At 43.7% G+C, this 15148-nt stretch overlaps 1 protein-coding gene across 1 annotated transcript in view; it reads left to right on the top strand.

The window, feature by feature from the left end:
• Positions 1–13160, top strand: part of VPS35L (VPS35 endosomal protein sorting factor like) — a 36646-nt gene extending 23486 nt beyond the window's left edge. The window contains exons 22-31 of the mRNA XM_015826410.2: positions 28–108; positions 2767–2830; positions 3881–3979; positions 5186–5263; positions 5649–5763; positions 10031–10170; positions 10553–10718; positions 11034–11152; positions 11781–11927; positions 12791–13160. Of these exons, the coding sequence (XP_015681896.1) occupies positions 28–108; positions 2767–2830; positions 3881–3979; positions 5186–5263; positions 5649–5763; positions 10031–10170; positions 10553–10718; positions 11034–11152; positions 11781–11927; positions 12791–12889 (1108 nt within the window). The 3' untranslated portion in view covers positions 12890–13160. The remainder of the gene's footprint in view (positions 1–27; positions 109–2766; positions 2831–3880; positions 3980–5185; positions 5264–5648; positions 5764–10030; positions 10171–10552; positions 10719–11033; positions 11153–11780; positions 11928–12790) is intronic.
• The last annotated feature ends 1988 nt before the right edge of the window (positions 13161–15148 follow it).

The following is a 15148-nucleotide window of genomic DNA, read 5'->3' as shown; positions in this document are numbered from 1 at the left end:
AAAAAAAATCGTGTCCTTCCTTCCTAGGCACCAACAGGAATCCACCAAGGATCCTGTCATTCTCAACGCCCTGCTGCACGTATGCAAAACGATGCACGATTCGGTAAAGTAAGTTATTTTCCTTTTCCTTCCATTTTTCCCCCCCCTCCCACAAGGATGGATTTGATTATCTCTTCTGAGTTCCAATTCTTTTTCAAAAGCCTCCTTAATAAGGCTGCCATTTGTCCAGGGAATGGGAAAAAAGAAAAGAAAAAAGAAAAAACCTTCAGCAGAAGAATGTGTTGTTTTAAATCCCAGTTGAAGGAAAGGTCTGGCAAATGACTTCACAGTTTAACTAACAGAGAGAGAGAGAGACAGAGACAGAGACAGAGAGAAAGAGAGAGAGAGAGAGAGAGAGAGAGAGAGAGAGAGAGAGAGAGAGAGAGAGAGAGAGAGAGAGAGAGAGAGAAACATTTTAAGAGCACCGAAAAGGGTAAAATGAGCAACACACTTTTGCAAGATGTGCTTTCAATTTAAGAAAAGCTTTATTGGGGAGGTGGGGAAGCTTTCATACCGCTGAAAACAAAGCAGAATTGATGTGGGCCCTTTTGAGAAACTGGCTGATAGATACTGGGGGGGGGGGAAATCTTCCTCTCCTGAAACGAATTCTTCCTTGCAGGTTGCTATTTTTATCACTCTTTCTACAGAAAACTGATCTCCTGTTTAGTAGCAATTGGGTGCCAGGAACACTGAAGCTTCATTCCTGCCTTCTGTCTTTGTTATGGTCAGCCAGGTTTTCACTTTGATAACGACAGCTTTGTTGGGCAGATTCAGCCCACAGTCTTTGATGTGAAGCCAGCGGGACAGGTGGGAAGCTTTAGCCCAGTCTGACTTCCAGAAAATATAGCCCTTTTCTGAATTCCAGTACTTGATAATACTTGACCATTGTGTCTTCTAGTACTTGAGGAGCTGACACAGAGAAGAGGGGGTTGACCCATTCTCCAGAGCACCAGAGGGCAGGACAAGAATTAACGGCTGGAAGCTCGTTAAAGAGAGATCCAGTCAATGTGGAGACCCTAGAAAGGATGCAGAGAAGAGCAAGAAAGATGATTAGGGGCCTGGAGGATAAAACATATGAAGAACAGTTGTGGGAACTGGGTATGTCTAATCCAGGGGTAGGCAACCTTGGCTCCTTTATGACTTGTGGACTTCAACTCCCAGAATTCCTGAGCCAGCCATGCTGAGGGGAAAGGGAGAGGTTTCCAAGCTGAGCCATGCTGGCTCAGGAATTCTGGGAGTTGAAGTTCACCAGTCATGAAGGGGCCAAAGTTTCCCCCATGCTGGCTCAGGAATTCTGGGAGTTGAAGTCCACCAGTCATGAAGGGGCCAAAGTTTCCCCCATGCTGGCTCAGGAATTCTGGGAGTTGAAGTCCACGAGTCATGAAGGGGCCAAAGTTTCCCCCATGCTGGCTTAGGAATTCTGGGAGTTGAAGTCCACCAGTCATGAGGGGGCCAAAGTTTCCCTCATGCTGGCTCAGGAATTCTGGGAGTTGAAGTCCACCAGTCATGAGGGGGCCAAAGTTTCCCTCATGCTGGCTCAGGAATTCTGGGAGTTGAAGTCCACGCGTCATACAAGAGCCGAGGTTGCCTACCCCTGGTCTAGTCTAACGAAGAAAAGGACTAGGAATGACATGATAGCAGCCTTCCAATATTTGAGAGACTGTTGGAGAAGAGGGGTTCAACCTGTTCTCCAAAGCATCTGAGGTCAGGACAAGAAGAAATGGATGCACGATCATTAAAGAGAGAGATGCAACCTAGAAGTAAAGAGAAATTTCCTGACAGCGAGAACAATTAGTCAATGGAATAACTTGCCTCCCAGAATTGTGGCTGCTCCATCACTGGAGGTTTTCAAAAATAGACTGAACAACCATTTGACCAGGATGGTTATAAGGGCTGCTGCCTTAAGCAGGGGGTTGGTCTAGAAGACCTCCGAGGTCCCTTTCAGCCTTATGATTCTGTGTTCTATATTCTGTGAATGACTCGTGATGCCAGGATATTTGTGGCCAAGTTATGATCAAGAAGGAACTCTTTTCCTTGCTGTACCTTTGCCAGAAATATACTTTTTCAGCCTGCCTAGCAGAGATGCTATCTGTTCCCCCTACTGACAGAATGTGTGTGTGTGTGTTTGTGTGTGCTTTTCAGAAGCTTGTATGTTAAGTCTGTTGCATATTACCACATCTCAACTTTGCCCAGGATGCAGAGTCAATCTCCCTGGGAGTTCTTTGCCAACACTGGAAACAAGATCCAGGCTTTCCACTCCCTTTGCTTGCTTAAGTCCAGGAATTGAATTTAAACAAATGTAAAATCAATTTATTTTGCGAATGAATGTCTCCCAATCTGCAGAAACAAATGTATTTCCATGCCCGTTAACTATAAATCCAATGTTGAGTCTATTAAGATTTTTGTTGTAACTCACAACATGTGCAATAATAAGACAGTTGCCCTAAGCCATCTGTTGTTTGAAATAGCACTTTAGAATGATTCGCAGTTCAAATGCTGCTTCTCCCAAGTTTTTTTTGCTCAGATTCCAGTCTTTGAAGGTTTACAACAGCCCAGAAAAAAAGTGACTTAGGACGGGGTTTTCGCACTTGTGATCGTGGCAGCAATCCCCGTGATCACATGATCAAAAATGTGGGCGCTTTGTCGAGAACGATCCGTAGACCTGTAAGGGATTACACAAACGCTGTATTTTTAAACAACCTAATGCTTTAAAATGTTCTTTTCTAGCGCGCTGACCCTGGAAGATGAAAAGCGGACGTTGGCCTCTTTGATAAATGGATTTGTAAGAATGGTGAGAATCTGTTTTGTTCTTGGGGGGGGGGGAAGGTGCCTTCGAGTCAAGTGTTGACTCCTGGTGACCGCCTAAAGTTTTTTTTGGCAAAATTTTGGAAGTGGTTTGCCATTACCTGCTTCTCAGAGTTAAGAGAAAGTGACTGGCCCAAGGCCATCCAGCTGGCAGGACTAGAACTCAGAGTCTCCTGGTTTTCTATCCTGGTGCCTTCCCATTACACCAAACTGCCTCTCCTCTTTCGTTGTACTGCCTTTTAAATCAGTGGTTCTCAACCTTTTTAATGCCGCGACCCCCAACCGGTCGTAAGTCGAGGACTAAACCGGTCGTAAGTCGAGGACTAAACCGGTCGTAAGTCGAGGACTACCCAACCGGTCGTAAGTCGAGGACTTTCCCTGCCCGGGAGCCCCGCGCATGCGTGGTTCCGCCCCCTGCGCCGGCCGAGGCATAGCTGGCAAGCGGCAGAGACGGAGCAGGCCGACCACCAGCTGGCCCAGCTCAAGGGAGGTAAGGCACCCGCCGGAAAAGGGGAAAAAAATGGCGGACAGCCTTGCTTGGCGACCCCCGTGAAATGGTCGATCGACCCCAAATGGGGTCGCGACCCGTAGGTTGAGAACCGCTGTTTTAAATCTTTGTTTGGGCTCATTTTGTGGAGAACGTCCTGGTGGTTGTGATGGACCCTGTAGGTCTTTAAATTCACCTTTCCCGTCTTTAGACTGTGCAGAATCCAAGCCTCCCAACTTCATCTGGAGGAGGGACAGATCATATGTTGCTTCCCTAGCTGTCGAACAGAAAAGATCCGTGGGAAGAGGTCCTGTTTGGCTTGTAGATGCCAAATGTTCATTTTTCCTTGGAGTGTGAGAAAGAGGAGAATCTTCATTTCTAAATGAAACCAGAAAGAAAACTGCGCTTTCTGAACGGGCAGGGAGGGAGATACAGGCGCTCCATTGCCATTCTTTCCCTAGAGATCCCGCTTGCCAATAAAAATGGAAAGAATGGGTAACCAGACACCGAGGTCACATCTCTCCCTATGAATAATCTCTTTAATCCCAGGTATCGTTTGGCCGGGATTTTGAGCAGCAGCTGAATTTTTACGTGGAAGCCAGATCCATGTTTTGCAACTTGGAACCGGTGCTGGTCCAGCTCATTCACGTAAGCATAGTTTGACGGGCAAATTAGCGGCTATTTTTTTGCTCCTTAGAGTCTTTTGTGCATGATCTTTCCTGACATTTCTCTCAGCCCTGCAAGGTCAATTTCCTCAAGGTTTGAACAGGAGCAAAGGAAGATTTGGACACCGTGTTAGATCAGACGTTGGAAAGTGGTGGCTATAAAAGGCCGAAAGTCGGCACCAGGTAGTTGGATGTGGCAAAAGTTGCTTCTCCTTCTGAATTAGCAGCACGGAGAGGATCTGGGTCTCAATGTGGTCCCGCTAATGTGTAACCTGAGCTGCTATTACAGGACAGTAAGCTGATGCCACACTTTAAGAATGTCACTTTTGGGTTGTTGTTCTTTAAAGCAATTTCTAGTTTTTAATTCTATATATTTGCACTGTCTAGGGCAGTGTTTGTCAACACTGATAACTTTTAGATATGTGGACTTCAATTCCCATAATTCTGAGACTTGAAGTCCTCAAGTCCTTTCAATGGCTTTTAATGGAGGCCATGTGTAGGAGAAGAGCAAGCAGAGCTGGAAGACGGAGTTAAAAGTGTTGTCAGTTTAGAGTCCTTGCGTTGCCACAAGAAATTCGAATCCAGCCCCCGCCTTTGAATTCCCTTGGCCCTTATCTAGCATCAATTTAGTGCTGACCATTAGTTGACCAGATTCCTTTTTATAAGCTTGAATAAATCTTCTATGCTGCAACCTTACCAATGGTCCTGATTCTTTGCACCCATCACCGTGCAGGTTGTCCTCTTGGATTAAGAAAAAACAGAATACACTATTCTCAGTCAACTAATGTATGATGCAGTGTCACTGCTCATCTACTGACTCCAGCATCCCTTTGACCTACCTGGGCAATTCGCCCAGCCTCATTTACCTTCAGTTCCCCACATGTGCTTGGTCTGTCTTTATATAGGTTTTTGATCTTTTTCGTGCAGAATGAAACACACCTTGCATATCTGGTGTGTGGAGTTCTTCGTTCCTTCACTCCTGAATCTAAATGCTTTTGGTATTGACAAAGGGGAATATTTATAGCACAAGGTTGAAATGAGGGGTGCTTGGTTTTCTCTGAACTTGTTTGTTTTCTGCAGACATTTCATTACCCAACCAGGTAACATCATCAGTGCTTGTGGTATTGTTAAGTCCATAAGTGGCTGGATGCAGAGTTGTTCACGTCGGTAACATTATCTTCCAAAACAGAGCGTGAATCAGCTAGCGATGGAAACAAGAAGAGTAATGAAAGGGAATCATTCCAGAAAAACGGCAGCATTTGTCAGGGTAAGTGCAGACATGGAACAATTGATGGATGAGAGCTAGCTAGCCCTAAATCTTGGTTTGACGACTCCTTGTAAGGGAAAAGATCTCGGTCTGATTTACATGTTCTCCAATCTCTGGATCCACCTTTTAAAAGACCTGCAGAAACTTTACCAATAGGTTTAGCCTTTATTATATTATACCATATTTAACTACATGAAATATAAGGCTATGTTATTTATATTGCATTACACGTCAAATAAAGAGTTGCTTTGCAGAGCAGGATGGGCAGCACATAAACGTAATAAATAAAATACAGGAAATGTTAACATGGTTAACATTAAATGTTAAAGTCTGAATCTCAAAAACCTGGTTGTGGTTGATCTTCAGAAAACTTTTCTCGTTTTAGGCTTGTGTTGCCTTCTGCTTCATAACGATCCCATCGCTGACCAGCATTTTTATTCGTCTCAATTTGTACCTGCACTCTGGACAGGTTGCTTTGGCTAATCAGTGCCTTTCCCAAGGTAAATATGCTACAGAGTTTCCTAAGGTGTTGTTGTTGTTGTTGTTAATAACTAGAGAGTAGCGAGGCAAAACAAAAGAGACTTGCTCAGACTTCTAACTCTTCCTTGTAAAGTAGCCCTGGGCTTACAACCATTCCTTTAGCGACCGTTTGAAGTTACAAGGGCACTGAAAAAAGTGACATATGGCTGCTTCTCACCACTTATGACCATCGTAGCATCTCTGTAATCACCTGATCAAAATTTGGCTGCTCGGCAACCAGCATCTATTTACCAGGGTTGCGGTGTCCCAGGGTCATGTGATCACCATGTGCGACCTTCCCAGCCGGCTTCCGACAGGCAAAGTCAGTAGGGGAAGTCGGATTTGCTTAAGGACTGCATGACTCATTTAACAAGTGTCTTGCTTAGGAACAGAAATTCTGGCCCCAGTTTTTGAGCGTAAGTCAAGGACCACTATAATAATATGCGGCAGGGAAAAACTCTGAAATAGCAGGAATCGCCAAGGTGTAAGGGTTGTGCATTCTTTATGTTATCTTTTTAAAGAGCGCAACTGAACGAATGATCACATAGGACTGCATTTTGCAGTTTGAAATTTTTTATTAGCTTATCAGACTATAAAAAACAAAGTTAAAAGAATGGGAAACTAAGGGAAGAAAAATAAATAGGACTGGATTTTGGACGAGGCGTTAAAAACAAAAACACAAAACAGTGTCCCTTGCAAACAGATAAAGAAGAGAGAGAAATTAGGCACCTCCCCAATTAAAGTGCTTTCTTTTCTCTGCTCCCTCTGAATTTTCTCATGCAGTTGTCCAATCAGAAGCAGTGCAAAACAATTTTCTTTGTAATGGCCTATCTTGTTTCTCTTCCCCTCTGATTCTTTTGAAAGAAAAAAAAAGCTGCAAAGCCAGAAAAAATAATAATAAACCTGCAAATATTCTAGGAAACAACCCAAAGGTAATTGTTCCCTTTATCTTGTCTGAAGGGAGAGATTCAAAGAATGGACAAAGCAGGGTTTGTTTTCTGTCGAAAGCAGGACTCCAAAGCAGTGGATTGAAATTTTTGGAAGAAAAGCAAAAGATTTCAGTTAAATATTTATTTATTTATTTTTTTAAAAAAAGATTAGTTCTCTTAGAATCAGGGTTGTGTGTGATGAGGGATGGAAAGAGAGGGAGAAAGTTGCAGGGTCCCAGGATTTTGTGTATAATTTAGATCGGGGGTCCCCAACCCCCGTTCTGTGGACCAGTACCGGGCTGTGGCATGCCAGCAACCGGTCCACACAAACAAGCAAAGCCCCATCCGTGGGATGCTGGCAGCACACAAAACCACGCACTCTCCAGTCCGTGAAAAATCCAACAACAACAACAATAATAATAATAATGATGATGATGATGTTGGAAGGGATCTTGGAGGTCATCTAGTCCAACCCCCTGCTCAGGCAAGAAACCCTATACCATTTCAGACAAATGGCTGTCCAGTCTCTTCTTAAAAACTTCCAGTGTTGGAGCATTCACCGCTTCTGGAGGCAGGTTGTTCCACTGGTTAATTGTTCTAACTGTCAGGAAGTTTCTCCTTTAGTTCTAGGTTGCTTCTCTCCTTGATTAGTTTCCATCCATTGCTTCTCGTCCTGCCTTCAGGCGCTTTGGAGAATAGCTTGACTCCCTCTTCTTTGGGGCAGCCCCTGAGATATTGGAACGCTGCTATCATGTCCCCCCTCGTCCTTCTCTTCATTAAACTAGACAGACCCAATTCCAGCAACATTTCTTTATATGTTTTAGCCTCCAGTCCCCTGATCCTCTTTGTTGCTCTTCTCTGCACTCTTTCTAGAGTCTCAACATCTTTTTTACATCGTGGTGACCAACACTGGATGCAGGAACTGGTCCCTGGTGCCCCAAAGGTTGGGGACCTCTGATTTAGATGGTTCCTGGCCTTTGCATAGGAGAATTGGATCCTACTCTATTCAGGCAAATAACAAATGTTGTCAGCATTGCACACTTAACGAGCAAATTCCAGCGGTAAAGACAAACAAGCTGATGTGGGACCCTGACTAAGCTCTTTCCTGCAACGCTGTGGCTTCCTTTGTTTAGGCGTCATTTGGCGGGCATCATGAGAACAGAGGGGTTTAAAGCAAAGCTGACTGTACCATCCAGGCGCATTTTAAAAACAATAGATTTAGTCAGGGAGGGACGTTTTGTATTTATTTGTAGACAAGCCCGCATGAAGTCACTTTTCAGCACCCACCAGCTGTGAGGGCTTCGTTGCTGCTGCTGTTGTTGTTGTTGCTGTTCCCTCCCCAGTAATTTGTGGGTGCGCTTGTTTGCTCCGAATGTTCACTTGCCCTCTCTTCGCAGGAGGCTGGGAGAATTAAAAACAATTCTGAAGACAATAAAAATTAGCTTTGGAAAGGGGACTCTGAATTGCAGCTTCTTTTTTCAATGCTGTCCAGGCTCCTTTGGAGTTTTGCAGTCCAATCCTGGTTATTTGGTTTTATATGCTTGTTTGACATTGGGTCTAGAGCAGGCATGTCAAATTCGCGACGTCGCACGACGTATCGCGACTTTTTCCCCATTGCCGGCAATGAGGTGGGTGCGGTTTTGTCGTGATGCATCCGGCCCATAGGCTGGCAGTTTGACATGCCTGCTCATCTCGTCACCAAGAGTTGGATACCCAGTGCTGGGGTAAAGCCCAGCTAGCTGGTAAAGTACCCCCAGCGGTTCGTTCCGACAGACGGTAAAAAAAACAGGCGGTAAACAAAACAGGCGGTAAAAAAAGGGGAAAAGGCCGCCCACGGAATGGAGGGAACCCGACCCGGTCGACCACCAACCGGACGAGACAGAGACGGACTTGCCAGCTACGCCTCGGCCGGCGCAGGGGGCGGAACCACCCATGCGCGGCGCTCCCGGGCAGGGAAAGTCCTCGACTTACGACCGGTTGGGTAGTCCTCGACTTACGACCGGTTTAGTCCTCGACTTATGACCGGTTTAGTCCTCGACTTACAACTGGTTGGGAGTCGCGACATTAAAAAGGTTGAGAACCACTGCTCTAGAGAATGTCTACATTTCAATCTTGGCAACCTAAAGATGTGTGGACTACGACTTCTCCTTCTATTTCATCAGATTGGTTCACTTGGCATGCAGCTGGCCTTGGCCTCCCTTGTGGACAATCACGGTTTGATCCAGGCTTATTCTCAATAGGAGTCCTACCACCATTTCCATCACTTTGGGTCTATACAGACTCTGTGGTTTATGTGAAAAGTGAAATCATCCCATGATGAGAGGCTGATCTTAATTACATACTTTTTGCTTGCAGCAGCTTGAGTCAGACGTCTGCCTTCAGAATGCTAATTGCGTTGTTTGACTTTAGCCATAACACGAGCGCTGAGCTCTTAATGCAAGTTGTTAACTCTGATGTACCCAAATGTTTGTCCCTAATTGTTATTTTTTACCTAAAGTGAACTGAGGTGGGATAAGTGAACGGATGAAAGCTACACTTAAAAAAGATAAGGGAGAGGCGTAATTTTAGAAGCCTCAAACATTCTTGTTTTATGGAATTAGATACTTAACAGTGTGCAAATAGGACATTTTTCCTGGTGGCAAAATTGAATTGGTCCTCCGATATGATTATAGTCTAGATTCAAGATTGTGCATATTTTTAAAACCACAATGAGGCTGACATTCATACATTCTGTGACTTATGCCTTAATAACCTTTAGGAAGACAATAAAGCCTTGTGTTCTGGGAAATGAGCTGTTGAAATTTAAGATATAAGTGGTAGCCCAATCCATTAATTTAATGACCACGAGCTATTTCCTTTTCTCCTTTTCTTTTTAGTTCATTCTCATGAAACTCTTGGATTTCAGAAAGATCTTTTCAACCTTAGCCTGGTTCAGATGCTTAGCGTTACAATTTCTCCCTAAAGCTGCCAGTGCTTTAGGGAGTTGAAGTCTGCAAGTCTTTTTTTTTTTTTTTNACAATAATTATAACATCTTATTACTAATTATAAATAATAATAAACTACATTAACACTCTAAGGTTTACTCAAAAAACAAATGAAACTTTTTAGTTCCATATTTACTCTCAATATAATCTATCCATCTTCTCCAAACCAAAATAAATCTTTCTTGTGAATAATCCTTCACATAGGCAGAAATCTTAGCCATTTCTGCTAAATTTGAAACTTTGAATACCCAATCTTCTATAGTGGGCAAGTCTTAAAGTTGCCAAGTTTGAAGAGCCCTGTGCTAATAAGACCCCCAACTATGATCTCTTTACAGCGGATGCCTTTTTCAAAGCGGCGATCAGCCTGGTTCCTGAAGTTCCCAAGATGATCAGCATAGATGGGAAGCTGCGGCCTTCGGAAGCCTACCTCTTGGAATTCCTCTGCAACTTCTTTTCAACTCTGTTAATCGTTCCTGTAAGTTGGAGAAGAGGTTTACGCTGATAAGGAGGCTAGTCGCACCATTAGCAATTAATTGCCAGCTGCAGGTTGGCCCAGCTGCTCAGACCAGACAGTTTTCCTCCCCTCTAGCTGAAAGTGTGGGAGCTAGAAGGAAGAAGCAAACTGCTTTCAAATCAAATCACTCCTCTATTGCAGCCATAAATCAGCGGCCAGATAAAGATAAAATAAATTAAAATGTTTCTCTCTCTCTCTCTCTCTCTCTCTCTCTCTCTCTCTCTCTCTCTCTCTCTCTCTCTCAGAAGTTAAAAAGAAAAGAAGTGAATACAGTTCTTCAAATGCAAAGAGGGTGGCTAGTCCCTTAATATGTGGCAATACCTCATCCATCTTTGTCCCCTAGGACCATCCTGAACAAGGTGTGCTGTTCCTTGTGCGAGGCTTGCTCAACGTTATCCAGGATTACACTTGGGAAGATAACAGCGATGACAAAGTCAAAATTTACACCAATGTGGTGCATCTTCTCTCTGCCATGGGTCAGGAGACCTACATCTATCACATAGACAAAGGTGAGAAAGAAGGCAAGGGAGGGAGATGGTAGCAGAAGGTTCCTCAGTTATTAGGTTTACTTCAGCTTTTTATTTCATTTTAGATAGGGTTAGCCTTCTAAATTCTTATTTGCTAGCCTTATTCCAGTTTTTAGTTTTATGTCATATATGGTTAGCCATCTAATTTATCAGGTTTATTCCAGATTTTAGTGTATTTTATTTATGGTTAGCCTTCTCAATCCTTACCAGGTTTATTTCAGCTTATTTTATTTTTCATACGGTTAGCCTCCTGCATTCTTACTGACCTCCTTTTCCATATTTAATCTTTTTCCCCAGTTGACTCTAATGACACCTTGTATGGGGGAGACACTAAATTTTTGGCAGAAACGAACAGGTTGTGTGAAACAGTGATAAGCCAAATCTTGGAGCATTTGAAGAATCTTGGAAAAGATGAGGTGAGAAGGAGCTTCACACCAGCAGTGAAATGAAGTGTTGGGCGCTTCATACTGGCCAAACAAGAGAGTAGCATCTTTAACTGTGATTGTGTTGAACCTCTTTAAAACTAGGGGTGTAATCGTTGTGAATGAAACACCAATCTTCCCTGCCGTGATAGCCTTGGTGGGCAGCTGTATAAAAAGCAATTTGCAATTTTGCATACAGATATTCCTCCACTTACGAGCACACTTGAGCCCAGAATTTCCACTGCTAAGCAAGGCACGCCTGATTTTACAACTCCTGCCATGGTTGTTGAGTGAATCACTATGTTTGTTAAGTGAATCATATCATTAAGCATATGATTAGGGTTCCCCTATTGAGGTTAACTTGTCGGAAGCCGGCTGGAAACATTGCAAACAACGGCCGTATGACCCCGGGATGCTGCAACTGTTATAAATACACACAGGTTGCAGAAGGGCCTGCATTTTGATCACGTGGCTGGGGATGCTGCAACGGTCCTAAGTGTCATTTGTCACTCTTTTCAGTGCCGTTGGAACTTTGCTCAATAAATGAACGTTTGTAAGTCAAGGATTACCCGTATTGCCTAGCTGTTCCCCCAACCAATCCTTTTCTTCTTATCATCGGCAGACTCTAAAGCGCCAAAGTCACCTGGCCCTCTGCTTCTTCAGTAGCCTCTTGGCTCACGCCGATCTGCAGAACAACAAACTCAACCAGCTGGCCGTCAACCTGTGGAACCTGGCTCAGAAACATGGCTTTGCGGACACCAAAACCACAGTAAGGAGAGACCTAAGGCCCTGGGGGACCCTGATGAGGAAGGAGCCGTGGTGGCGCAGTGTTAGAATGCAGAATTGCAGGCTGACTCTGCTCACTGCCAGGTGTTCGATCTTCACTGGCTCAAGGTTGACTCAGCCTTCCCTCCTTCCGAGGTCGGTAAAATGAGGATCCAGATTGTTGGGGGCAATAGATTGACTCTGTAAACCGCTTAGAGAGGGCTATAAAGCACTGTGAAGCAATATATAAGTCTAAGTGCTATTGCTATATTGACTCAGCCTTCCGTCCTTCCGATGTCAGTAAAATGAGGATCCAGATTGTTGGCGGCAAGATGCTGACTCTGTAAACCGCTTAGAGAGGGCTGTAAAGCACAATGAAGCGGTATATAAGTCTAAGTACTATTGCTATCTAAGCCGTGGTGGTGCAGTGGTTAGAATGCAGTATTGAAGGCTAACTCTGCTCACTGCCAGGTGTTCGATCCTGACTGGCTCTAGGTTGACTCAGCCTTCCATCCTTCCGAGGTCGGTAAAATGAGGACCCAGATTCTTGGAAGCAAGAGGCTGATATTTGTAAACCGCTCAGGGAATGCTGTAAAGCACTACGGAGCGGTATATAAGTCTAAGTGCTGTTGCTATTTGCAACCTCTTTTTAGTTCATAAAACAAGCCCTTGACTTGACACAACGAGCTTTCCCCTCTGTGTAGCCTTTCACTTCACCCAGTTGTCAAGTTTTGTTGTTGAAAAAAAGAAATCTGGATCATAATTTTATGCCTGAATCACTGGACCTTAAAAACAGCCTTTAGGCTGAGGCAAGAGATGCATAGCAATTCAACTTTCACAGTTTTTCCTCCCTTTTTCCCTTTCTAGGTCAAAACCTTGGAATACATCAAGCTGCAGAGTAAACACCCTGAACTCAGCCACTTCACAGAGCTGGCACTACGGCTCCCTTTGCAATCAAGAACTTAATGGATGTCAATCCCTGCAATTACATCCCTGAAAAGGTAGTTTTCAAGGCCCTTTAAACAGCCCAGGCTGCCTTGTAGGGTGTTATCAGCATTTGTTATCTTTTTGCTTCAAAAGGTCTCTTGGTGCACGATAGATTTACTTGGTTGGAGAACAAAAGGTAAATTTTCCTGGTGATGCAGTCATTTATTTTTTTTTAAAATGAGGTTTTGTTCCCCACTACACAGCTGTTAACCATTAAAACGTTGACTTTAATGTTAATGTTGGGTCAGTGAAATATTATCTTAATCGTTGTGGAGTGGAAAAAATAACTTTTAAATCCAAATTTGGCGGACTTGCAAAGGAAAGAAAGATGATGATTTGGGTTGGCAAGACCAAGGAGAAAGGCAGTACTTACTGGCTTTAGGAAAGGGATAAGCTAGAATTATTTCATGTCTTTAAAGCGTGTGCTTTGAAACCACCTATTCAAGAAAGCTCAATTGAGAAAAAAAGTTAACATTTGGGAAAGGCCCTGCAAAGTATATCTATTCCAAACATTCTGTCTTAATTTAATGAAAAGAAGGACAAGGGGAGACATGATAGCAGTGTTCCAATATCTCAGGGGTTGCCCCAAAGAAGAGGGAGTCAAGCTATTCTCCAAAGCCCCTGAAGGCAGGACAAGAAACAACGGGTGGAAACTAATCAAGGAGAGAAGCAGCCTAGAACTAAGGAGAAACTTCCTGACAGAACAATTAACCAGTGGAACAACCTGCCTCCAGAAGTTGTGGATGTTCCAACACTGGAGGTTTTAAAGAAGAGACTGGACAGCCATTTTTCTGAAATGTTACAGGGTTTCCTGCCTGAGCGGGGGATTGGACTAGATGATCTCCAAGGTCCCTTCCAACTCTGTTATTCTGTTAAGTAGTGGAAATTATTGTTTGCAGCACAGATCAGTTAATTCACAACACATTTCTTTTAAAATGCATTTTTAAAAATCAATGGATAGGAGGCATTTATATTCAGCATTAATCTTTCTGAGCAGTTCTTAACTGGTTTTTTTTTTTTTTAAATCATGATGCCTGGTTATTATGATGCAGTCTTCATCTGCTTTTTAATTTATAATTGCCGGGGAGTGAGTGAAGAGGTTTTTGCCTTTAAATTGCTGGATGATGCAATCCTTTGAGAACGGAGGAGCAGCATTTTAGAACAGAGAAAAATGTGCAGATTGGTTCAATGCCTCCATACAAAGCAAAAATAAATTCCAAACTGCAGAAGTTGGCCTTCAAAATAAGCCATTAATCTCAGTTTTAACCTTGATTTTGTATAAATGTTAAGGCTGGATTTGAGGAAGGGTCCAAAGGGAAAAGGAGATGTCATACCAAGTGAAGGGAGGGGTGTGTGACACAGAGGAGAATAAACGAGGCCACGAGAGTAAAGGATGTGGGACTCTTAGTGCTCTCACAGCTTGGTTGGTTGCTTACAGATGTTTCATTACCAATCTGTTGAGACTCTAGAAAGAGTGCAGAGAAGAGCAACAAAGATGATTAGGGGACTGGAGGCTAAAACATACAAGGAACGGTTGCTGGAATTGGGTAGGTCTAGTAGTTTAATGAAGAGAAGGATGAGGGGGGACAGGATAGCAGGCTTCCAGTATCTCAGGGGATGCCACAAAGAAGAGGGAGTCAAGCTGTTCTCCAAAGCACCTGAAGGCAGGACAAGAAGCAATGGATGGAAACTAATCAAGGAGACAAGCAACCTGGAACTAAGGAGAAACTTCCTGACAGTTAGAACAATTAACCAGTGGAACAACCTGCCTCCAGAAGTGGTGAATGTTCCAACACTGGAAGTTTTTAAGAAGAGACTGGACAGCCATTTGTCTGAAATGGTATAGGGTTTCCTGCCTGAACAGGGGCTTGGACTAGATGACCTCCAAGGTCCCTTCCAACTTTATTATTATTATAACTAGATAACATCATGAATGCCAGAAGGGAGTGGGGTTTGCCCTCTGTTTATATACAGGTGGCTTACCCTGTCAGTGTTTGTGGGTTTCTTCTTGGCTGTTTACCATTTGATTGTCTGCATTGGAAGTTTCTTGACTGGGTATTCATTACTCAAACCACTTCTGTATAAAGAGAGAGCAAACCCCACTCCTTTCTAGCACTGATGATGTTACCTAGTTGGGTCATGAAACGTCTGCAAGAAAACAACCAAGCTCAGAGAGCACCAAGGACCCCAGTCTTCCTCCTCCTCCTCCTCCCTTCTAGCATTGATGATGTTACCCAG

This window comes from Protobothrops mucrosquamatus, unplaced genomic scaffold, assembly GCF_001527695.2.
Source record: "Protobothrops mucrosquamatus isolate PMUCROS unplaced genomic scaffold, P.Mucros_1.0 scaffold_209, whole genome shotgun sequence".
Classification (NCBI taxonomy): Eukaryota; Metazoa; Chordata; class Lepidosauria; order Squamata; family Viperidae; genus Protobothrops; species Protobothrops mucrosquamatus.
Note: the sequence above shows the minus strand (reverse complement) of the source record. Positions and strands in the feature narration are given on the sequence as shown.